The sequence below is a fragment of the Macaca fascicularis genome, chromosome 4 (genome assembly GCF_037993035.2).
Source record: "Macaca fascicularis isolate 582-1 chromosome 4, T2T-MFA8v1.1".
Classification (NCBI taxonomy): Eukaryota; Metazoa; Chordata; class Mammalia; order Primates; family Cercopithecidae; genus Macaca; species Macaca fascicularis.
The window spans coordinates 12,268,603-12,292,026 of NC_088378.1; the positions used below are offsets into that span (position 1 = coordinate 12,268,603).

General features: G+C 47.9%; 1 protein-coding gene across 3 annotated transcripts; it reads left to right on the forward strand.

Annotated features, from left to right (window-relative positions):
- Window positions 1–359: 359 nt before the first annotated feature.
- On the forward strand, window positions 360–23,424 carry NR2E1 (nuclear receptor subfamily 2 group E member 1). Of its 3 annotated transcripts, none has more exons than XM_005551525.4 (9): window positions 360–1,059; window positions 5,768–5,913; window positions 9,143–9,230; window positions 10,799–11,034; window positions 12,390–12,536; window positions 14,615–14,711; window positions 15,099–15,248; window positions 15,840–15,945; window positions 21,943–23,424. In XM_005551525.4, the coding sequence occupies exons 1-9, from the start codon at window positions 1,035–1,037 to the stop codon at window positions 22,103–22,105; spliced, it is 1,158 nt and encodes a 385-aa protein (XP_005551582.1). In that variant the 5' UTR covers window positions 360–1,034; the 3' UTR covers window positions 22,106–23,424. The 3 variants fall into 3 exon arrangements, with proteins under 3 accessions (XP_005551582.1, XP_073892909.1, XP_073892910.1); XM_074036809.1 differs by lacking the exon at window positions 360–1,059 and adding an exon at window positions 2,223–2,673; XM_074036808.1 differs by lacking the exons at window positions 5,768–5,913; window positions 9,143–9,230.

Consider the following 23,424-nt stretch of genomic DNA (forward strand, 5'->3'; position numbering starts at 1 on the left):
GAAAGCCCCGTCACCCCTCCCCTTCCTTCTTGCCGTGAAATATACGAATTCATTTTTATTACGAGCCGCACCGTCCTCACCATCACGCACGCACAGAGCCACACTCCCGTATTCACACTTTCTAACTCGTAAGCTCCGAGAGCGCCTGCATTTTCTTTGGGAGCCGCTTGGAGGTTCATTAATATCATTAGCATTTAACCCCCTCCCTCTTCCCATCCCCTCCCCGCACATGGCTGACGTCAGACCCCGCCAGGAGTTGGGGGAAAAGCTAAGTGGGCCAGGGACGCCCTATTCCCCTCCCCGCGGCTGCCTGTCAGAGCGCTTCTGGAGATATTACAGGGGACCCAGCCCGCAGCGACAGGCACAAAGTCACGGGGTAATGAACTTCGGGGACCCTTCGCCGCTGCGTGCGCGGCTCTCCCCGGAAACCCGGACCTGGCCGCCTCTTCCCTCGGAAGATTTCCCAGCAATCTAGTTACCCCACTCTGCGCTCGGGTTCCGGCAGCGCGGAGCCCGTCTGCCTCTGAGACTGCGGTTGTGTTTTCCTTCTTTCCTTGGGAGACCAGCGGTCGGCAGAGATTGCCCACACTCTGCATACCTATGTAGAGGGAGAGATTGAAGACTGAGTGACAGGAATGGGGAAAAAGAGGGATTTCGCTCCGTAGGAAGGCCATTTTCCTGTCTCCATCTCTGTCCTTCAACATCCCTCTCTTGCTGTTCTCCCTTCTTCCTCAGTCTTCCTGTCCATCTTTTCATCTGTCGGTCCATGTGTGTGTCCATATCAAGCAGCATTCCCAGCAGCTGCGGTTTTGCAAGAGCCGGGAAGAAACTTAAGGATGCTTAAATTTCTACTGTGGAACGAATTCTGAGCGCCCAGGGAGCAGCGCAGCGCGCGACTGACACCCACCTGTCCTGCCCAGGAGCCTTGCAGGCTGGAGGGCGGCTGGAGAGCGGCGGCGCCGAGCGGCGAGGCGGGCGCTGCCGGCCGGGACTCGGGCAGCGCCCACCAACCGCTCCGCCCCGGGACAGCCAGCATGAGCAAGCCGGCCGGATCAACAAGTGGGTACCTCTCCGGCCGCCGTGGGGCCTAGACGCGCAGCCTGGGGCGGGCGAGCAGGGAGGCTGGGGAGGTCCTGCCTGGAGCGCTGCGACTCCGAGCCCCGGGACTCCAACGGGCGTGTGCGTTCGGCCCAGCCCTGTAGACCGTGAGTTGGAGCATTTCGTGGTGAGGGGAGAGCCGTTTCGTTGCCTCTGGATTGCTTGATCCCCCCTGTCTGGTGCGGTGAGAAGGTTACGACCCGCGCAGCCCACCAGTCGGATGAGTTGCCTACATTTAGCCGCCAGGTGCTGGGTGGGGGGAGCCATGGGGGCGGGAACTGGGCCGCAGTTTCAGGCAATAGCACAATAACACACTCGCTCAAAACTCCGAGCTCCAGCGCGCAAAAGCAACTCTGTGCAAAGCGGATTTTGAATGGAATGCTTTGCACCCCGTTTCTAGCTATTTCAAATAATCCTGCAAACTGGGAAGCAGAAACAATTTAAAAGTCACATTTTCCTTAATCCTAAATCCGCGTAGGTCATAACTGGGGAATTTAAAGTATGGCGAACCACTCTAGCAAAGAGAGGACCAAATCCCTAATCCCAAGGACTTTTCGAGCCGGAGCCCAGCAGAGGCAGGAGTGCTCGGCCTGCTCACTCCGTGCGCTTCTCTCCTTCCTCGAACTTCCTTAGTTGCCGGCTCTCCGAACCCCAGGCCGCAGCTGACCTCTCACCACCCCGAGACTCAGGAGCGCCGGGCTAAGTGTGTGTGCGAGGGCATTTGCTTGCACCGTGCCTGCGGAACCCAAGAATGTGCAGGCCCGAGCCAGCGCTGAGCAGGCGCAACCACGGTGCTCAGATCTCCCGGGGGCATTTCAGTTCCCGCCATCCCGTGGCCCACGGCTGAGGGCTCCAGGGTCTGAGGCTGGGGACGACCGTTGCCGCCGCAGTCCCCATATCCCGAAGTTGCCCTGCTGCCGGTGTTGTTTTCGCGGATAGCATTTTTGGCGCTCTATGCGTTCCTTCCCGCCCCCTCCCCCTTTCACTCGCCCTCATTGTCCTGAGTCTTTGAAAGTTGGGAGAATCGGAGATACTTCTGAGGACTGGTAATGAAGTCTCACTTAAGTGGGATGCAATTCCCGCCCTCCTACCCCCCTCCAAGAAGGAGGTTGTGTTTTCACTTTGTCCGTTGGTTTTGCTTTGGGTGCTGATCTTTTAAAAATTAGAGTAAAATGAACGTGAACAAAAAGAGAAGGAGAAATGTTTCGAGCTGGGGCAGAGGGAGCAGAGAAGGAGCCCTAACCGCGGCCTGAATGCAGAGCGGACCCTGGCGCAGGACTGAGTTTCCCGTTAGGCTCGGGCCTACTCTGACCCTCGCTGTTGGAATTTCCAGGAGGCAAAGCGACCTCGATTTTTGTTGCCCGCATTCCCGGGCGTGAGTGTCCTTCCCAGGAGGTACAGGAGGCCGTTTCTGTTGCATTCTGAGCCTCCATTGCAAAAACTGAAGCCGGCGGGTCTCGGCAGGCCTCCTAGCTCGCTCGCCCCGGGACAGGCCCTCGCCTACACCCCTGGAAGTAAGGAGCACCGGGCTCTTTCGTCCATTTCAGGGTGCGGAGCCGCTGGGGCCCTTGAAAGGTGAGGCCTCAGAGGCGAGGGAGGGGTGAGCGGGGAGCTCTGCCCGCCTGCGGCTGCGCCCCTGCTGTGGACTAGGAGGCAGGCCAACCCTCCAGACTTTGGGGGGAAAACCACAGTGGGCTCATTGCGGAAACTTTGGCCGTTCCAACTTCCCAAGAGCCTGAGGGAGGCCTTGGAAGCCTCCAGCCCCGGCTCAGGTCGGGACGCGGCTGCTGAGCTTTCTCAGGCCCGCAGGACAGAGGCCCCCGCCCGTGGCGCCGCTGCATCTAGGCCCTTTCCAAACCGGTGGCGGCAGCCAACCCGAGACCTGCGTCCCTCGGGCGCGGGGCGGCGAGGAGGTCGGCGCGCAGCGGGCCGGGTCAGGACTGGGTCGAGCAGCCAGAGCTGCAGCCCCCGCCTTGCCCGGCTTCTCGCGGCTGGAGAGCAGAGCGATGTCACCCGGAGCCCCGCCTGGGTGGTAACGAGACCCTGGCCAGTCACCCCTGCAGCCCAGACTAACTTCTTTCAACAGCCTCTGATGGTAATTACAGTAATCGAAGCTGCCATATATCTTTAGGCAATTATGACACACAAAAAGCCCCGAGGGGACCCCCTGGCGAGGGAAGTTAAGAACGGTTTTCCAGCTTCAGGAAACTCCGGCTCGCCTCACGTCGGAGCTCACTCGGCTTGCTAAATGAGAGGAGCTTTGCAACGGGGTCAACCAGCTTGTCTCGTGACCCCAAGTCACCTTAACGTGGCTGGGTGGCGGAGTCTGAGGCACAGACCCGCTATGCCCCGGAATTTTCGCGTCCCTCCCTCCTGGGCCCCGCCCCAGCCCGGTTGCCTGTCTCTAATCTACCCCAGGAGCCGCGGCTCGGAGGTCTGCGCAGAGGCAGGACTTGCACTGGTGGTGGCCTAGGGGGCAACAGTCCGGAAGCTCGGCCGGGGGAGTCCGAGGAGGGGCCCCCACCCTGCACTGGTCTTCCCTCCACCCTTGTCGGGTTCTCCAGCGATGCTGTCCTGGGCTTCCTGTCCGGATGGGAAGTGGGGAAAAAGAGACCCCATCACTGCTCCTCCCACTCACTCATCTTGGCATCTTCAACGGTGCCACGGGGAAGAGGACAGCTGGGGTGACAGTACTGCTGGGCCCCAAACGTGGACCCTGGAGCGGTCAGAGGGCGCGTGTTATGCAGAGGATGGTTGTAAAATATGGAAACCAAGTTTACTGCTTCCAGAGTGAGTGCCCGTGCAGCGGAGCTCCAGACCCGGTTCCTGAGCGAGCAGGAACTCCCTTGGGCGCAGTGACAGGCCCAAAGGAGTGGAGGACAAGACCTGCTGTGCCCTCGCCTGGCTCTCTCCAGCCCCTCCCTCCCACAGCACAATCTCCCCTCCCGCCTTGTGGGAGAAGGGGCGCCGAGCCGGTGGCCGCCGCGCCGCGCGCCTCCCCTGCCCGCCTTTGTCGCCGTCCGAATTCCCATGCTACTCTTTTTGACGGGTCACTGGTGGCTCTATAGGCAGGTGCTGCCGCGGGGTTGTAATTACCCGGCCGAGCCTGGTCGTTACCGAACACCCCCCACCCCCAAGCACGGTCCCCCGCGCGCTCTCTCCTCCCACCCCCTCCACCTGAGACTAGGCTGGGACCCAGGGTGCAAGCTCGCCCGGACGCCTCGGGTTCCAGGAGCGAGTTTACACCTCCGGTGCCTCGAGGCCCTCCCCGCGCCACGCCCTCACCTCCCCTGCTCCCCTTGCCCAGACGTTTCACTGCCGCCCCTCCCCACCCCAATCTAATCGTAGTCCCCAACCCAAGCGCTTTCCGCAGAAGCTGTCGAATTTCAGGGAGGCCTGAGGCCGCTGGGGCCCAAACTGGAGGTCTTCGGATGGGTAGAAGAAGAGAAAAGCAAGTGTTAATAAGTCAATTGTTATCAACTATTGTTATTTTTAAAATTAAAGTGTTAATTAAGTTAACAGTTTAATACTCCCTTTGTTTTGCGGGAGGAAGCATTTCTAAGTCCCTATAAACCGCTTCAGGCACTTGTTGGACTCTTGAACCTTAGAGGAAAGGAATTCCTCCCTTTCTAAAGGGAGGCCAAATATTACCAAATATTCTAAAGAGGCCAAATATTACCCTCTCCCTGACACTCCTCCAGGGTCTGTGGCCACCCCAGGCTTGAGGGGATACCAGGGAAAGTGCTCTTGAGGTGGGGTCCATGGGGGGTGGGGGGATTCAGCCTAGAAAAATCGGTCAGATTCTTAATTTTAAAAAAATCAGGCTCACACAGCACTGGAAAAACCGGGAGGAAGAGACCCATACAGGACCAAGTGTGTGGAGGCCAGTCGTCTAGGGAGAAAGGGCTTAGGAAATGGAGGGAGAAGAACGCCTGTCCCAAGCTAACCCGGCAGGGAACCAACAACTTGCGTCGCTCCCCTCTCCCTTGCCTAGCCCCGAACCACTTTGCGGAGAAAATAATTTTTTCCTAAAAGAAATAATTTCTCCAAAGCGACTCACCAAGCATTTTTTAAATAGGTAAAGCGAAAGTTGGCCAATTACCACTACCCTTATTATCATTAATAATCCAAGTATTAGCATTACAATAATAATCCTAATAATAACACCGCCCGGCGGAGCTCAGAGAAAACTCGATTGCCTTCCAGCTGCCACCACTGGTTCCAGCCGTGTTTGTTTTTCTTCTTTTCCCTTTTACATTTCAAGTTTGTCTCCTCGCGCGCTCACTAACAACTTTCTCTGTTAAATGCAAAAGCGGAGGAGGGAGGCGGCCAAACTTTCCGCGGAGCAGAAAGGCAGTGGAGGGCCGCGCTGCCGCCCGGGCCTGCTGTCATCTTTTATTCCAAAATGGGTCTCGGCGATTAGAGGAGACCCAAATACATGTAGCGGTGCATGAATAATGCTCATTGTAGGAAACTGACACTTGCTCAAGGAAAAAAAGTTTGGCTATAAAATCACTTCATTATTTGCTTTTACCGCAGCTTCGGTGCTAATCCCTTCAGAGGTCAGATTGCTTAGCATCTCTCTCTCCCTCTCCCCTTTTCTCCCTCTTCTCCGCCCTCCTTTCCCTCTCGCCCCTTCCCCCCTTCCCCGTCTTTCCTGCGATTTCAGGCCGCATTTTAGATATCCCCTGCAAAGTGTGTGGCGACCGCAGCTCGGGGAAACACTACGGGGTCTACGCCTGCGACGGCTGCTCGGGTTTTTTCAAACGGAGCATCCGAAGGAATAGGACGTATGTCTGCAAATCTGGAAACCAGGTACCTTAGCCAGGGCTGCACTGCTCGGCTCCCCTCTGCTGCCTCCTCACTCTTTTGTTTGTGCCAAGGCCTCCTCTGAGTTTCCACGCTGTTGAGGAGAGACCCAGCCCTGACCTCTCCCTTCCTCTCCCCTCCTTCTTGCCTCAACTCTTGGAGGCCCTTTGGCTGGGGAAAGGCGGGAAGAGGTAAGGAAGATATGAGTTTATAGAAGGAAGTCTGAAGTCCTAGAGCCTCCCTACACTTTTTTTTTTTTTTTTTTTTTTTTTTTAATTCTGACAGATTTTGACACTGGTTAAGGCCCACACCCAGTGGCTCTAAAGCTGGTCCAAGGGACCTAAAGAATGTAGCATCTAAACTACAAGTAGCCAGCAGGAGAAAGAGCTTTGTTATTGTGCCTGCCCACCCCACCCTCACTCCTAGCAGCATCAAGCTCAGTCCCCTTATCACTTGCCTGGGATGCAGAAGTAAGTGGCACACAGACATCTGAGTCAAGGTCACCACCACCTTTAGCTGAGACCACCAAGTGAGTGCTGGCCACTTGGAAGAGAGGCAGTGCTTTCTGAGGAGTTGTGCCTTTTCGACTCCAGAGAATCAGGGCTGCTCTGGAAGTGGGCAGTGGGAATTCAGCACCCATGTGACCTTAGCTGTGCCTTGTCAGAAAAGGGCAGGGTGAGGAAGAAGAGAAGATTCAAAAGGAAGGTGCAACTGGGATCCTCCTCAAGCTTCCATATCCCTGTTCTCCTTCTCTGCTTAGAATATGGACCCAGTTGGTTGTTTTGGTCTTGAGTAGGCAAAACTGTCTCAAAGAGACAGAGGAATCTGGCATGGGCTCAGTATGAGCCAAAGCTTCTAGAAAGAGTGAGCAGAGCCCCTTGACTCAGTTTCCAGCTCAGTAATAGGCTGATTTTAACTAAGGAGATCAACCTTCTGGTCCCACACTTTGCCTTCTCCTTACCAGCCACTCAGACCCTCAGCACAGAGGCCTCCATTTCACTCCTGGAAAGATCCCTGAGGGTGCATTAGTCAGGAGTCATCCTTTGGAAACAAAATAGTAAAACACTTTTCACTAATTAGTAAATATAGGGTACATGTATACACATGCATACATTGCCTGCTGCTAGCGAATTGTTCTGATGTCTTTTTCTGAAGTCATGTCTGCTCATATCATTTTCTAACAGTTTTGGATTAACCACAAAAACAGAAGATGTTTACATTGAGAGAAATTTTGAGCTCTCTAGCCCTGTTACCTGTTTAATTGGATACTGTATCAGTTTCTAGCTTCACCATATGGACACATCACATTTTACATGCATAGGACTGTATCCCAATAACTCCACAGGATTGTGCGATTACTGGGGGTTGTCAGATTTGAACGAACTTCTACTTAGATTGTCTTTTGCTTTTATGCAGTGAACAGAATTGGAAAATCAAGATCTCTGATGTTGTGCTTGATCTTTTAAAAGGGGATGGCTATCAATTCAAGCATATTGATATCAGTCCAAGTGCTTGTAAAGGACTGATAATAGACTCATCAGGCCTGGTGTTCTTCTTGCAAGGAGAGTAAATGATCATAGCTGAGGCATTCATCCTTCCCTCTGGCACTAGATATTTATATACATTTGATCTGATTTGAAGACACACTTAAGAACTAATGAAGGTTTCCATTTTGCATTTGCATGTTTATAAGAATAATGGAAAGATACCATCTGAGGATAGATATATGATTACATTTAATAATAAGTTTAAAAAACTTATTTACCATGAACTATTACATTGGCCAGCAAAGATGCCCTAAATGATTCACTTTGGATCCCAAAATTATTTCCTTTCTCTCTTATTCTAAGATTAAATTATATTCCAATGTATGATTAACAGTAATGGGGACATTTAGAAATGGATGTGAACATCTGTCCTACCTTTATTTTAAATAAACCATCATATTTTAAATTGGAGAAGCATGAACTCATAAAACTGCATTCTGATGTGTAATTTTCCCCTAAAGGGCTTCGGGGGAAAAAACATACTCCAACTTCAGAGTATATGAATTTTTGAGATTATGAAGCAAAATAAAAATACATTTATTATCTTTCCACGCTACAAATGTAACAGTAGCAACTTCTATAAATATAGGAGAGCACACAATGTCTTAAACATTTTCTGTGTATGAAACTCATGAACATGACTCTTTATGTATCCATGCACATGTCCCCTCAGTAATGACACCTAACACTGAATAAATTCCAAAGGAAACTTTATCTGTAGATTTCCTCTTTCAATGGCTAATGTTTTTTTCAGAAAATTGCATTAGGTAAAACATCTATTTTCTCATGCATCTCAGATAAATATTTCTAAAGAAGTGACTACCTTTATTTTTTCAGTTACCATGCTAACGTTCTTAGTCCATATTATCATTTAGACTGACAGTCCGTCACATTACCTTCCTGGTCCTGTTTACATGGTGGGCATTTCTATATTTTGCTCAAGCCTTGAGCTCTTCCTTTTTCACCCTCATCTTCTCTAGGCCTTGCCCTCCTAACCCCTCACCTTCCAGGAAGGGCCGTGTTTCTATGCACCTGGGCCAAGGCTAGTCTTTAAGGCAACTCTCAACTGGCTGATAATAAGGTTGGCTTCATACAAAAGCAGAAGTGAGGTAACAGGAAAGTGAAGAATAGATGGGAGAGATTTATCTGATAGATAAACGGGCTTGCCCGGAAAGTGGCAAAAAAGGGTAGACTCAAGTACTGAAAGCAGAAAGGATCGTTGGCGGGAGGGCGGTATGGCGTGAATCCTGACCCAAAAGCCAGCTCTTAACGGAACTCAGAGGCCTCCTTCTCTGGGGCCAAGTCGCTGTCTTCGGTCCTGAAGTCTCATCCCTGTTCCACCACTCCGCGACCGGCGGAAATTCCCCTACCGAGGGCCCCGCAGGGCTGCGGGGTCTGCTAACCCGGCTCTCTATCCTTCACCTGCTTGGAGAAGGACGTTTTCCCCTTGTCCGCTTTCTTGGGGTCCGGGACTGGCCCTCTTGAAGTAGCCTGGGACGTCCCAGCCGCTTCTTGATCTGGCCCTGCTCATGCCCAAGGCTCTCGCGTTTTGCAGGCCCAGGCTCGGGGCTCCAGGGCCTGCGGTCGGGCAAGGTCACGCCTCCACGCCGTTTCCCCGCCCGGGTGCCGGCTCCGGGTCTCCAGCCTAAAGGCCAGGGGGACCGCTGACTCCCTGCGCTCTGTTCCAGGGAGGCTGCCCGGTGGACAAGACGCACAGAAACCAGTGCAGGGCGTGTCGGCTGAAGAAGTGTTTGGAAGTCAACATGAACAAAGACGGTAATCAGTGCATCCCTTTATTCCACTGTTGATTGAGTAGTAAGGAAATTATATGTACAGAAAATACTCGGCACTCCTATGCATGTAAATCAACTTCGGAGCACTTCTTACCAGATGCTGGGAATTGGCCTCGGGCTTTCAGTCGTATCCTTCCCGTCTGTCAGCAGGAGCCGCTGGCGACCCCTAGAATTCCCCAGGGCAAGACCCATGCCCACATCAGGAACTTGCGCCACACAGTCATCTCCACAAAGGCAGCCCTTAGGGGGACCCCACTCTCTAGGGGATCGCGGCGCATTTTCTACCTCCGGTCCTAATCCCTCTTCGCAGCCCTTCGTGGCCACCCTTAAGCCTGCTAGCCTCCCCCAGGATCTTAAAGTCTGGATAGTCTCACGGAGAGGAGATCATACGGACTGGAAGATCGCGGTGTGTTGGAAAAGGGAGGGCAGAGACGCGAAAACGCGCAATTTCCAGCCCATTTGCAAATTCAAGATCAGCACGGCCTTTGGGCCGATGTGAGCTTTTCCAGGGCCTTCTCTCTGTTCTACAGAAAAGAGGGAAAGGGGGCTGGAGAGGCAGGGTGACGCCCGTGGGTGCCTCGGACACCCAGCTCTCCCAAGGCTCTTAAACGCAGAGCAGCAAGAACCAGGACGTCAGAGTGCTTCCTGGGCCTGGAGTACGGTCCGAGCTGCGTCCCCCGCTGCAGCCTGTCGAGGGCGCCCCAGGCTCAGGCAGGGGGCGAGGGTAATGGGCTGGAGGACACCGTGGGGCCTGGGAACAGGGTGCGAGTGGGTTTTGCTGTGAGGCGGCTCGGGCCGGGTGGCAGCTCCAGGAGGAGAGAGCCCCTTCCTCCGCGGCGCAGGAAGCCGGAGGGAGCGTCCAACCTGTTGAACTTGTGTATTGACAAGTTGTCAAGCTCGGCGGGCGGAAGATTGCCCTGAATTAATTTGTTTATTTAAACTGTTGGTGGTAATTGTCACATCTCCTCTGCCTTTCTCCAGCATACTAGGAGACGGGTTCTCCCTCTTTCCATCCCCTAGCAATCCCGGGACTCGGTTCCTTTTCTCCTGCGGCCTTCAGAGGCCAAAAGCCATTTCGCTGGGGGCGGGGCCTGGGGGTAGGGAGGGTTGTTCTTGGGCCGAGTTGGAAAAGTCTCTGCAGAGACGAGGTGTCTGGCGTGCACGACGCTCCCTCTCTTTTGGATGGGGGCGAGTATACCTGTCTACTCCGGCCCAGAGGGTCTCTGGTTTCCCTGCGAATCCCCTTCCCTGGTCGGGAGGAGCCCTGGACCGACCGAGAACACACTTACTCTTGCTTGAGGCTCTGCCATTATCATGGCACTTTGAGCACGGGCCCCTCTTCTAAGTCTCAGCCTCCGAATCTATTCAGAGTAGTGGTTAGACGATCTCAGAATCCCTTCCTCCCTCAGATTCCTTCTCTCTTCTTCTTTTCACCTCTTGGGCGGTTTTGCCTGCCCAGACTTGACATTGGGGCGGGGCTGGGGGGAGCGCCGCAGCAGCTGTGTCGCGACGTCTCTGATGGCCTGCATACGTTTCTGTTTGCCTCTGCAGCCGTGCAGCACGAGCGGGGGCCTCGGACGTCCACCATCCGCAAGCAAGTGGCCCTCTACTTCCGTGGACACAAGGAGGAGAACGGGGCGGCCGCGCACTTTCCCTCCGCGGCGCTCCCTGCGCCGGCCTTCTTCACTGCGGTCACGCAGCTGGAGCCGCACGGCCTGGAGCTGGCCGCGGTGTCCACCACCCCTGAGCGGCAGACCCTCGTGAGCCTGGCTCAGCCCACGCCCAAGGTCAGCGGCCTTGCTGGGCCCAAAGAGACTCGTGCCAGAGAATGGAGGAGAGGGACGCACCCAGTTCTTCTGAGCTGTGATGCGGCTCAGGCATACTGGGGAGAGAACTCCAGGGTGCTTGGCTGGTCTCTGCATGGAGCTCCAGCCCCCCTGCTCTGCCTTGTTCAGCCAGGGGTGCTCAAACTTGAGTGCACAGTAGAGTCAACCTCCGAGTGGCTACAAGTGTGCAGTCCCGATCTTATCCCCCCAGAAATTTCGTTTCTGCAAGTTTGGGGTGGAGTCCAGGAACCTGCACCTTTAGGAAACACCCACTGATGATCGGTGGTAGGTGGAGCCCTCGTCTAAACCCAGAGGGCAGCCTCAGGTGTTCCTAAAGGCCAGAAGAACCAACATTCATTTTTAGAGGAGAGGAGTTGGCTACAGCTGGAGGAAGTGCCCCACAATTCCAGATCTTGGCCTGTATGCTCTTGGGTAAAGCCATGAGTTTCTAACACAAGAGAGAAATGTGGAGATCACACTGTTAGAACAGTCTGAGGAATCTGAGTTCATTTCCCATGCTTCCTCACCTACTTCTGAGGCAGGTGGATTTATAGCAGGGTTGATTCCATAGGAGCAGGACCCAGCCTGAACCACCTGGAAAGGCTGCCACCTAAGGCCTACCCTCCAGGCCTCCAGCTGATACCTACTAAGACCCCCACTCCAGGTCGATGAGGGCCTAAGATGTCCCCCAGAGGAGGGACAGCTGCAGCCGCACACTGCAGGGAAGCCAGACACCTGGGCACATGCACACGCACAATATTTAATATTGCTTTCTTACCCTTGATGTGTATAATAAGCTCGGGGAAGTAGTGTTATGAATATGTTGTCAGTTATGAATGGGAATGCTCTGTGAATGATTAAGATGTCTAATTGAAATATTTCCATAATATACTAATCCTTTCTAAAAATACTCATATGCATATTTGTGTTTGGGATGCCTATTAATTTATACTTTTTCACATCTATTTTTATTTACACAAATGCAAGCAGCTCTTGTCTAAATTGGGAGCCAGGCTTGGCACTTGGCTCAGCCCAAAGAAAATTTGCTGCAGGGGATAGAAAAGCCAGAGGACCCTCCGGAAGGGAGAGGCTCCCAAAGAATGGAAATGGACCTCCCCCAACCAGTATTACTTTTCAGACTCTATAGATAGAGATGTTTGATTTTTTTGCCTACGGATGGCAACTGCATGTTTAAGCAAAACATCCAAATTCCTTTTTATGCCCTTCCTTGCTTTAATCAGAAAGTAAAAGTTTGTCTCTTCTTGCAAAGCTGTGGTTTCCTCACTTCTAGGTGTCTTTCTTTCTTCCCCACCCAGTACCCCCATGAAGTGAATGGGACCCCAATGTATCTCTATGAAGTGGCCACAGAGTCAGTGTGTGAATCAGCTGCCAGACTTCTCTTCATGAGCATCAAGTGGGCTAAGAGTGTGCCAGCCTTCTCCACGCTGTCTTTGCAGGACCAGGTATGACCAGCAGAGCACTGAAGCCTTGGGAAAAAGAGAGCTGGGAAAGAAGCAGTAGCACTCAGTCTTATAAAACTCACTCCATCCCCGGGTAAACCACCCAAGGCAGGCATCCATTCTTAACAGCAATGTGGAAACTACTTGTTTTTACTTGCTTCTTCCCATGGGCTCAAAATATCTACCTATATGATCCTTAGTAAGAAACATAATTACATTATTTCAGAAAAGCTGGGTCCAGTCTATGAAAAACACACATACAAGAACATTACCTCTTTTTGTTTGATTGAAAGAGCAAATATAATACCAATTTTAAAATTGTAATGATTTTCTAAAACTGTCGATGAAACAATGTTTTACTAAGAGCATTGGAATTGAGAGAAGTAGAAGGTGGTAAGAGTAGTAGATTTTCGGAACTGATGTTATTATTTATATTCTCAGCTTTATGTTCTCCATTGTGATGCTCCCAGTTTTGGTCATTAATTGATCAGCTTGTAAGACCAAGAGGCACAGTGCACACCTCCTGCAGGCTAGGATCTTCCTTGATTCTTCATGTTCTTCATGTGCTTTTAGACATTTTGTAAACAAATAGGCATTTTGCATAATTCTGTGGCTGTAAATGACATTCAGAGGAAGAAAAAGTGTGTGCAGTGAAACATTGTATTGTACTGAGAACCAGAAATTTTGTTGTTAGGAATATTGGAAATGCTAACATTTTTCTAACCTTAAAGGAAAGAAAGAAAACAAGGTGTTCCCAACCGTTGGCTGTTACCAGTGCATTCACAGGAATTAATGACAAATTTTCCAAAAGGCTAATATGTAGTTCTAAAAGCAAAGGATTTATTTCTTCAATTCATTTCATACCTAATTAAAACATAATAGTGGCCCTTTTATATGAAGTATGTTTCCCACGGAAAGATCAGGCAATGTGCTAAAAGCATTTCATCTTCTAGCATGAGATGTTCTTTTTTTCATGGCCTGCCCTTTCAAATATGGCCAGAATTAGATATTGTTTACCTTGCATTTTACAATTATTTCCTGTACTTAATGCAATAAAACTAAAAATAAAACATATAAAAATTAAAACCTTTGGTCTAATTGTGATTTTGGTTACAAGCCTTCATGATTCAGCTCTTAGCTCCCAAAAGAAATCCTTTTACATAAATCATTCAGAATTGGCTGGTTTTTAGTTTTGAGATTTTTTAAGGTAGTTAGGTCCTATCTTTGAACAGGTTTACTGCTTAACTCTAACCATTTGCTGTGTGTGTGTGTGTGTGTGTGTATAGATTGGCTTTTTTTTTTTTTTTTTCCAAAACAAGTATTTGTATACTCTCACCCAAACAAAATGTACTTACTGTCTGCCACTTAGCCCTTTGGTAGAAATCCTTCGACAAAGAGCAAACTGCAGTGAAATGGAATCTGGTATATTAATTTGGAAAAAGAGACAGATTTTCATTTTAAATATTCAGTAGCACATTTTGTTAGAATAAAAATGACAAGCACCTTGATGCTGTCCATTTATGGGTCTCAGAAAAATCAAGCAGTGAGACGAGGAAAACTCAGCAAAACCCGATTAACATAATTACACCCTGATTTCCCCCAATGCCTCTTGGGAATTAGTGATCTCTGTCTCTCTCCCAGCCCAGCCCCCTCAACCCTCCAGGAAGATGGGGACCCAGCTCTGCAAGTGTCTGAGGAATCCTCAACCCTGCTAATAGCAGCATTCTCTGTGAGGGGAATCCACCTGCTGGGCTGCTGGCATTTCATAAAGCCTCGGTCTCTAGAGGAGCTTCTAGGTGGTCAGGAATGGGTGGATACAAGGACAAGAAGGGCAAATCCTTTTCTGAGAGAAGGAAACTTTGGAGAATTGGAATGGCTGACTCTCAAATCCATGTGCATATCTATAGGCACCTTTTCAAAAGGAAAATATGGGAAAATAAGGGAAAGCTAGAATATTCAGAAAAAATTACCAAGACAGGCATTTAAAACACTTTTTAAAATAATGGAAATTTACATAGTGAAATTGTTTATAAATTTATAAATTACACACTATATTATATTATACATCTATTGTATGACAGCTGATGCTTTTGGAAGATGCTTGGAGAGAACTGTTTGTTCTAGGAATAGCACAATGGGCCATTCCGGTTGATGCTAACACTCTACTGGCTGTATCTGGTAAGAATTGCACAATTTAATGACTTTGTTGTAGAAATTACCATAAAAATACATTACTGAAAAAAGAACAACATGTAAAGAATAACAAATTCCTGCTGAACAATAGAGTATACCTGTCATTTATAAATCTATATTTAAATGCAAATAATGTTGTTTTGTTGTATTCATGACTGCTTGCATTGTTATTTAAATGCAAATTACTGTGTTTGTTATCATCCAAGAGAAGATTTTATATTAACTTTCATACAATATAGCCAGTTTACATGGAATCAGATATCTTAGAGTGACAATTGAATAGATATTGATATGCAGGATTTTGTCAAAAATCAATATTAAATCATGAAAATGCCTTCATATTAGAGTATTTATCCCATATTTTTATTCTAGGCATGAACGGTGACAACACAGATTCCCAGAAGCTGAACAAGATCATATCTGAAATACAGGCTTTACAAGAGGTGGTGGCTCGATTTAGACAACTCCGGTTAGATGCTACTGAATTTGCCTGTCTAAAATGCATCGTCACTTTCAAAGCCGGTAAGCAGACACAGACCCCTGTTTCTTCTCCTTCCCCAGTTTTGCCACCTCACTTATTCAGCCATCTCGAAGTTTGAACTGACCTTTGCAAAAAGAGGTGATGGTTTTCAAGGGAGCTGATAATCTTAATCTGGCCCCATTTTTGATTGCTATGGGAACCTGCATGTTCTGCTGGGCATCCACTTCCACAGAGGTGCATTCCCAGACCCAATTTCTTCTTTTTCTGTCTATTTTTAATTTTTTAAATTTTTTTTTGAGATGGTGTCTTGCTCTTGTCACCCAGGCTGGAGTCCAATGGCACCATCTCGGCTCACTGGAACCTCTGCCTCCTGGGTTTAAGCAATTCTCCTGCCTCAGCCTCTCGAGTAGCTGGGATTACAGACACGTGCCACCATGTCCAGCTAATTTTTGTATTTTTAGTAGAGACAGGGTTTCACCATGTTGGCCAGGTTGGTCTCAAACTGCTGACCTCAAGTGATCCGCCTGCCTCGGCCTCCCAAAGTGCTGGGATTACAGGCATGAGCCACCGTGCCTGGCTCCCAGATGCAATTTCTATGCTGTCTATCACAGTTTCCTGGTCTTCATTTCTAGTTCCTACACATAGTGGTTCTGAACTGAGAAGCTTCCGGAATGCTGCTGCCATTGCGGCCCTTCAAGATGAGGCTCAGCTAACGCTCAACAGCTACATCCATACCAGGTGACCCTTGTTTGCCTTGAACATGTACTTAAGAAAATTGCCTCCATTGTGAATGTCTGAGCAGGCGGTAATAAGCCAGTTCAAACATTGTGACTAATTATCTTGTTGCCAGTCAGTTAATTTAGGGAGAATCCATGTCGTTACCTATCTCTCAGGGTGGGTGAGAGGAGCAAATCTAATTAGATGATCAAACTGAAAGCACTGTCAGACATATTACAGTTGTCCTGGTGGAACAAACTAATCCGTCAAAATAATGGAACAACATTTGTGTGAATGGGTATGGAGGGGTCAAAAATGAAGCCCAGGCCAGGCACGGTGGCTCACGCCTGTAATCCCAGCACTTTGGGAGGCTAAGACAGGTGGATCACGAGGTCAGGAGATCGAGACCATCCTGGCTAACATGGTGAAACCTCGTCTCTACTGAAAAATACAAAACAATTAGCCAGGCTACTCGGGAGGCTGAGGCAGGAGAATGTCGTGAACCTGGGAGGCGGAGCTTGTAGTGAGCCAATATTGTGCCACTGCACTCCAGCCTGGGTGACAGAGTGAGACTGCATCTCAAAAGAAAAAAAAAAAAAATGAAGCCCAGAGTGTCATGGTTGGTATGTGAGAGAGTGGCCACATCATCCTTGAGAAAACACAGGTGCCTTCCTTCAGATGCCAATCTCAAATGAAAGGATGAGAGAACTTTCCAGAGAGGTTTTTTTTTGAGACAGGGTCTTGCTCTGTTGCCCAGGCTGGAAGGCTGAAGTGCAGTGGCATGTGAGCATGGCTCACTGCAGCCATGGACTCATGGGCTTATACAATCCTCCCACCTCAGCCTACTGAGTAGCTGAGACTACAGGTGCATGCCACCACACCCAGCTTATTTATTTATTTATTTATTTATTTATTTATTTATTTATTTATTTTTGAGATGGAGTTTCACTCTTTTACCCAGGCTGGAGTGCAGTGGTGCAATCTCTGCTCACTGCAACCTCCGCCTGCAAGCGATTCTCCTGCCTCAGCCTCCCAAGTAGCTGGGATTACAGGTGCCTGCCACCACACCTGGCTAATTTTTGTATTTTCAGTAGAAGTGGGGTTTCACCATGTTGGCCAGGCAGGTCTTGAACTCCTGACCCTGTGATCTGCTTGCCTCGGCCTCCCAAAGTGCTGGGATTACAGGTGTGAGCCACCACGCCTGACACAACTAGCTAATTTTTAAAGTTTTTGTAGAGACAAGGTCTTGCTATGTTGCCCAGGCTGGTCTCGAACTCCTGGCCTCAAGTGATCCTCCCACCTAAGTCTCCCAAAGTGCTGGGATTACAGGCCTGGGCTACTATGCCCAGCCTAGAGAAATCATCTTTTCACCTATCATAACTGTTGTTTGGCCTTGGTGACTGGTATCTGTTGTTTTGAGTCATAACATCTACCAGGTTACTTCTGGCCATGCAGGGCCCACATGCAGAGGCTGTTCTTGACTGTTTGTAGGAATTCTCAGAGACTGGGGCTCCAACAAAGCTCCTCCTGGCCCAGCACTGGGCAAGCCCATCAAGAAGTATAGACTGGGGGCTGAGGCGGCTCACACCTGTAATCCCAGCACTTTGGGAGGCCAAGGCAGGCAGTTCACTTGAGCTCAGGAGTTCGAGACCAGCCTGGGCACAACATGGCATGACTCTGTCTCCACCAAAAATTAAAAAAAAAAAAAAGAAGTATAAATTGTATTATGCCATTAAGGAAAAAAAACAAAAAACCTGGCTTTTAAAGATAAATGGAACCTTTCTAGTTTCCTGAGTTAGGACTGTGGTAGATTTGAGGTTGGAATAGAGTTGCTATTCTCTAGGCTGATTTGAAAGGAACCTGCGAAAGCCCATCTCCATAATCTCAACATCAGCTATAGATACTGTGGTGGGAATAAATACATCAAATGGGTAGAGGCTGTTAATGCCTCCCTCAACTAATGGGTCAGAGAAATCCCAAGTCAACTCTGTCCATTTGGGGTGATACCACTTCTGCTAAGGTCTCCCTATTTCTATCATAAACCCTCTTTTGAATACTAAATGAATAAAACTGTTCCCTGTCCATGGAATATCACTGAAACTATGTTGATAGTGCACCCGTATATGTTTTTCCAAATTAAAATGCCAGGATTTGAAATTTTTAATGCATATGGAATTACAGAATATATATAGTAGGCAGTTAATATTTGTTCAAAATTATTAAATGGAGCAGTACATAATCTGGGTACTTCCACTAACTTGTAGGCCAGGCAGAGTGGCTCACGCCTGTAATCCCAAGCACTTTGAGAGTTCAAGGAGGGCGGATCACCTGAGGTCAGGAGTTCAACACCAGCCTGGCCAACATGGTGAAACCGGTCTCTACTAAAAATATAAAAGTTATCTGGGTGTCATGGCATGCACCTGTAGTCCCAGCTACTCGGGAGGCTGAGGCAGGAGAATCGCTTGAAGCTGGGAAGTGGAGGTTGCAGTGAGCCGAGATTGTGCCACTCTACTCCAGCCCCAGGTAACAGAGTGAGTGAGACTCTGTCTAAAAAACAAACAAACAAAAAATAAAAAAACAAAAAACCAAAAACTAACTTGTATGTCCTAACTGACCTTTGACATTTAGAACCATTATGGTATTAAGAACTTAAAAATGAGGCCGGGTGTGGTGGCTCATGCCTGTAATCCCAGCACTTTGGGAGGCCGAGGTGGGCGGATCATGAGGTCAGGAGATCAAGACCATCCTGGCTAACATGGTGAAATCCCGTCTCTACTAAAAATATAAAAAATTAGCCGGGCGTGGTGGTGGGCACCTGTAGTCCCAGCTACCTGGGAGGCTGAGGCAGGAGAATGGCGTGAACCCGGGAGGCGGAGCTTGCAGTGAGCTGAGATCCGGCCACTGCACTCCAGCCTGGGCGACAGAGCAAGACTCCGTCTCAAAAAAAAAAAAAAAAAAGAACTTAAAAATGAGAAGAACATGGTATCCAGTTATTGATTCAGTCAAGCCTTTGCCGAGTATTGGCCACATGCGGGGCTGCAGGTGGGCACTATGGGATACCAGAAGGAGCAAGACACTGCCCCTTATCATCTCAAGCAGTGGGCAGCAGTGTCACTCCAATCCAAATAGAGAAGAGAGGAAAGCAATGTGGAGAGTGTGAGAGATGAATCCTAGACAGAGGGAGTGAGGGACAATTGGAAAGGCTGAAAGTCTGATTGGTGGAGGAAGGAACATGAGAGTTGGTCCTTCAATAGGAGGAGGATTTCAGCAGGAGAGAAGTTGTGTCTTGAGAGCGGTGGAGGAGCTGGTAGGTGTCCTGTGGGAAGTGCCAGGGAGGTGAGTGAGGAGGGGAGCCTGGTGTGCCGGGAGCTGCTGATAGGGTGGCCCAAGAGAATTCAACCATGGGTTAACAACAGCCTATTTTAGAGAAATGGCAAGGAAACTACATCCCCCCAACATCCCAAAAGAAGAAAATCATGTGTGGAAAAAACACATCTGCTTTGCCATGGAATTCGTATTATTTCTATTAAATATTAGAATAGTAAATATTAAATAAGTATCTTATTTCTTATTAAATAATGGAATTATGGAATTTCTTATTTTATGGAATTATTATTTCATTCTGATATCAGTTACAGCTGTAATTTAATATTTATATCTAGGGTCATCCATGTGACAAAAATGACTATGCCTTATTTCTTAGCCCTTCAAATCAGTGAACACTTTTGCCTCCAGCACTTTCCTGTCTAGAAAAATAAAATCTGAAATTGAAATGAAAAGTTAACATGCAAACTGAAACTGAGCCTAATTGTATATTACAGCTCTCTAAGCTATTTCTCTAATTATCCAGGATGTAAGAAGGAGCCTAGGAATTGACATTCCACACAAACTATATGCTATACTGAAGATCAAATGTGCAAATCTGTAATAGACCTAAAACACTTAAACCTGAAAGAAAATCCAATTATTGATGCTAATGGATGAAGACAAGGGCATAGATATTCTAAAAGATAATTTTGATTAGTCAGACTCCCTCTCTCTCTCTGTCTGTCTGTCTCTCTCTCTCTCTCTCTCTCTCTCTCTCACACACACACACACACACACACACACACACACACACACACACACACACACATTTTTGTTTTGAATGCCCAGGCTGTGTTGCAGTGGTGCAGTCGTGGCTCACTGCAACCTCTGCCTCCTAGGCTTAAGCAATTCTCCCACCTCTGCCTTCTGAGTATCTGGGACTACAGGTGCCCAGCGAATTTTTGTAGAGATGAGCCTTGCTTTGTTGCCCACGCTCATCTTGAACTCCTGGGCTCAAGCGATGCTCTTGCCTCAGCCTCCCAAAGTGCTGGGATTACAGGTATGAGCCCACCACACCTGACCTCATACATTGCTATTTCTGGTGGTACCGTATGCTACATATAATAGACAATTAATTTTTGTTGACTGACTAACCAACCCTTTCCCAACTAGAGAATAAAATAAGTGGGAGAGTAGATGAGTGGGTAATCTGTTTGCAGAAAATCAGGAGTTGGTTGTCTATGGATTCCCCCAAATTCATCCTTTCCGAAGGTGATGATTTCTCGCAGTGGTTTATCACCATGGGAAACGTTCAGCATGTTGGGTGGATGCGCAGATGGCAGAGGTCGTCCAGGCAGCCACTGCCTCCAACTTGCTGCAGAATTATCTCTACTATGCCTGGTCCTGGGAAGGGAAATAGAGCTGTTGAAGAAAAAACTGGCCAAGGTGAAAGGGAGACATGGATTTGGGGATTACTTTCCAAGAAACATTAGAAATACATTCAACAAGGAGAACAAGTGGTAGGATTTAAGTTTTTTTTTTTTTTTTTTTTTTTTTTTTTTTTTTTTTAATGTAGATAAGCTTCGCCATTTCCACACCACACTACTAGATGTGGTCTGGTGGCCCCTGTCCCCAGGTGGTCATGAAGCTGGGCAGTGAAAGAGTCAGCTGAGGTCCTGAGAGGCCCAGAATGAACTATAAGCCTTGTATTCTGTGGAAGAGAAGGACTCTTATGTGCCCAAAGCTAAATAGACAAGCATGAAAGTTGCTCCCCTGAACTTTATTTGCAGGGTGGAGTTATTCGGTAGTTAAACACAGCCACCTGACTCCTTCGAAAGAATTTTGATATCCCTTAGCTTCTAGCACCTTGTGGCCTGGGTTGAACCCAGCTTAGTCACAGATGTGTATCCCAGAAGGTCAGTTTTTTGGGTGTTTCATTTCAGTGGAGGGAGCCTTCCTTATGTATATTGATATCTAATTCTAACTATTGGCTGAAGAAGTATCAGGGCTGCAGTGAGGAGGTGGGTGCAGGCATCTAAAGGCAGCAGAAGATTGAACTTGCACATCTGAGCACAGATATATGTTGGACATCAAGAGAGGAAATTGTTAAGCAATTTCTCACATCTTTAATTACATGCCAATTTCATTGACATGAGAGTTGGGTGGCACTGCCCCAACAGAACTTAGTCTTTAATTTGCAGTGTAATAAGGATGGAATTATTCCTGAGAGAGACTAAGTATAATGCCTGAATAATAATTTGGAGAATTGCTTAGAAAAAGAAGCCATTTTATGTGAGGGAAATAGCCTTGTGAAGGAGTCCTGAGAATTAGAAAATGTGTATTCTGTTGCTAGCTTTATCCTCAACGTCCTGGTCATTTTCTATAATGGAAATCTTAAATTTATTATTTGGCTTAAAATTAGTACTATGTTTCTTAAAATTCTTTTTTTCCCCAAACAAAATGCAATCCTTTTGTTAATGTACAGAGAGTGTCTGTGTGATTTTGGCAGCATCATTTATGGTCTCCCTGCCTCAAGCAGTCTACCTGCAAAACAGGGACAACAGTGCCTGTCCAGAACTTTGCCGCAGGGAGACTGCGTTATTCAGGACACCTAGATCAGGAATGCAGGAGATGATGTATGTTCAAGTATAAGACGTTAGTTTCCATGAGGAATGGACTCTGACCTTGTTTTCATGGCTTCTCATATTCCAGATATCCCACTCAACCCTGTCGCTTTGGAAAACTCCTGTTGCTTTTGCCAGCTTTACGTTCTATTAGCCCATCAACTATAGAAGAAGTGTTTTTCAAAAAAACCATTGGCAATGTGCCAATTACAAGACTGCTTTCAGATATGTACAAATCCAGTGATATCTAAGCTCACAAGGTACCCACTTTTCAGGATGGGACAGTATCAGATGAACTTCGACCCGTGGAGAACAAGCCTCAACTAACAAACCCTTCAGGAAGCATACACCGGGGAATGTGTAGCCTTCAGGAAAAAATGCCAATTGCCACGAAACATTCCAGTAGCTATGACCTGCCGCCCTGACCAGGGTGGGGAGGCTGGGAAGGAGAGGGGTACAACAGGACCGCCTGCGCTGAAAACTCACTGCTGCCATGTCCTGGGAGGGGGCAAACTGGGGGTTGCCACAGGCCATGCCATTCTGCCTCTTACCTGGAAGATCAGGCTGAACGATCAAAAGCTGAAACATAAGTAGTGCTTTCTTTTCCTTTTTAGCATATAAAGTTTGGTAACCAAATATAGCTCTGTGTATAACATCGTACTGCGGCCTTCAGAACTACGTTATGTTGGAGCATTTATTTTAAAAATAATGGTAGGTTTTAAATTAAAAGTGTTATCAAAAGTTTCCCCTCTATTGTAATACATTATTAAATGGCCTTCAGAACTGAGTTAATAAGTGAAAAGTAGCTTATGCTATGTGATTTGCTTTTTCGCTATCTTCTTTTTTCTTTTCTTTCTCTTTCTTTTGTTCTTTCTTCTTCTTCTTTTTTAATACCATAGGCCAGGCAACCTTGTCAAAGGAATTGGTGGACAAAACGAGATTCTCACCAGGACTTCAGGTTGGATAACATCTCAAAAAGAGAAGAGCTTTACTAAAAGAACATAAGTCAAGGGAGGATGAATCAAAACAGCAAAACCAAATAAAGTGGAGATGAGTGATTGAGTGAGGTAGATTGCTGTCCCGTTAACATAGTGCTGAAACCAAAGGCAGTGGGGGTCCAAACTCGTGGTGCAGCAAGTCACACCAGACAGGAAACGAGTATGGACGTAATTGCAGAAGGAACTTCAAGGAGATGAATGCTAAGAGGGTTCTTGATTGATCCATTGCTAACAGCCTGAGACTCTTCAATGCCTTTCCGAAAACTGGTTTCTAGTAAAGCCTTGAATGAACACACACACACACACACACACACACACACCATCCTACACTTTAAGCTGCTCCTTTGGTATGACTCTATACTTATGGAAATGTAGAAACAAACATTTTTAAATAGCTGCTGTACTTTTCACATTTTGATTTATTAGGTACTAGCACTGAGGGAAAACATTCAGCACTTGGACTATCATAGGAGGAGTAAAACTTTCCTTGTACAAAGTGAATTAACTGATTTGTGAAGTTAAAAGGTTGTACTCATTGTATTTACAAAGAATAAAAATATATTGAATTTAAA

Excerpts from the sequence above, each read along its gene's own strand:
- NR2E1 (XM_005551525.4), top strand. The coding sequence starts at position 1,035 with ATGAGCAAGCCGGCCGGATCAACAA. Across the intron at positions 5,914-9,142 it reads TCTGCAAATCTGGAAACCAG|GGAGGCTGCCCGGTGGACAA; the intron begins GTACCTTAGCCA and ends GCTCTGTTCCAG. Across the intron at positions 15,249-15,839 it reads CATCGTCACTTTCAAAGCCG|TTCCTACACATAGTGGTTCT; the intron begins GTAAGCAGACAC and ends CTTCATTTCTAG.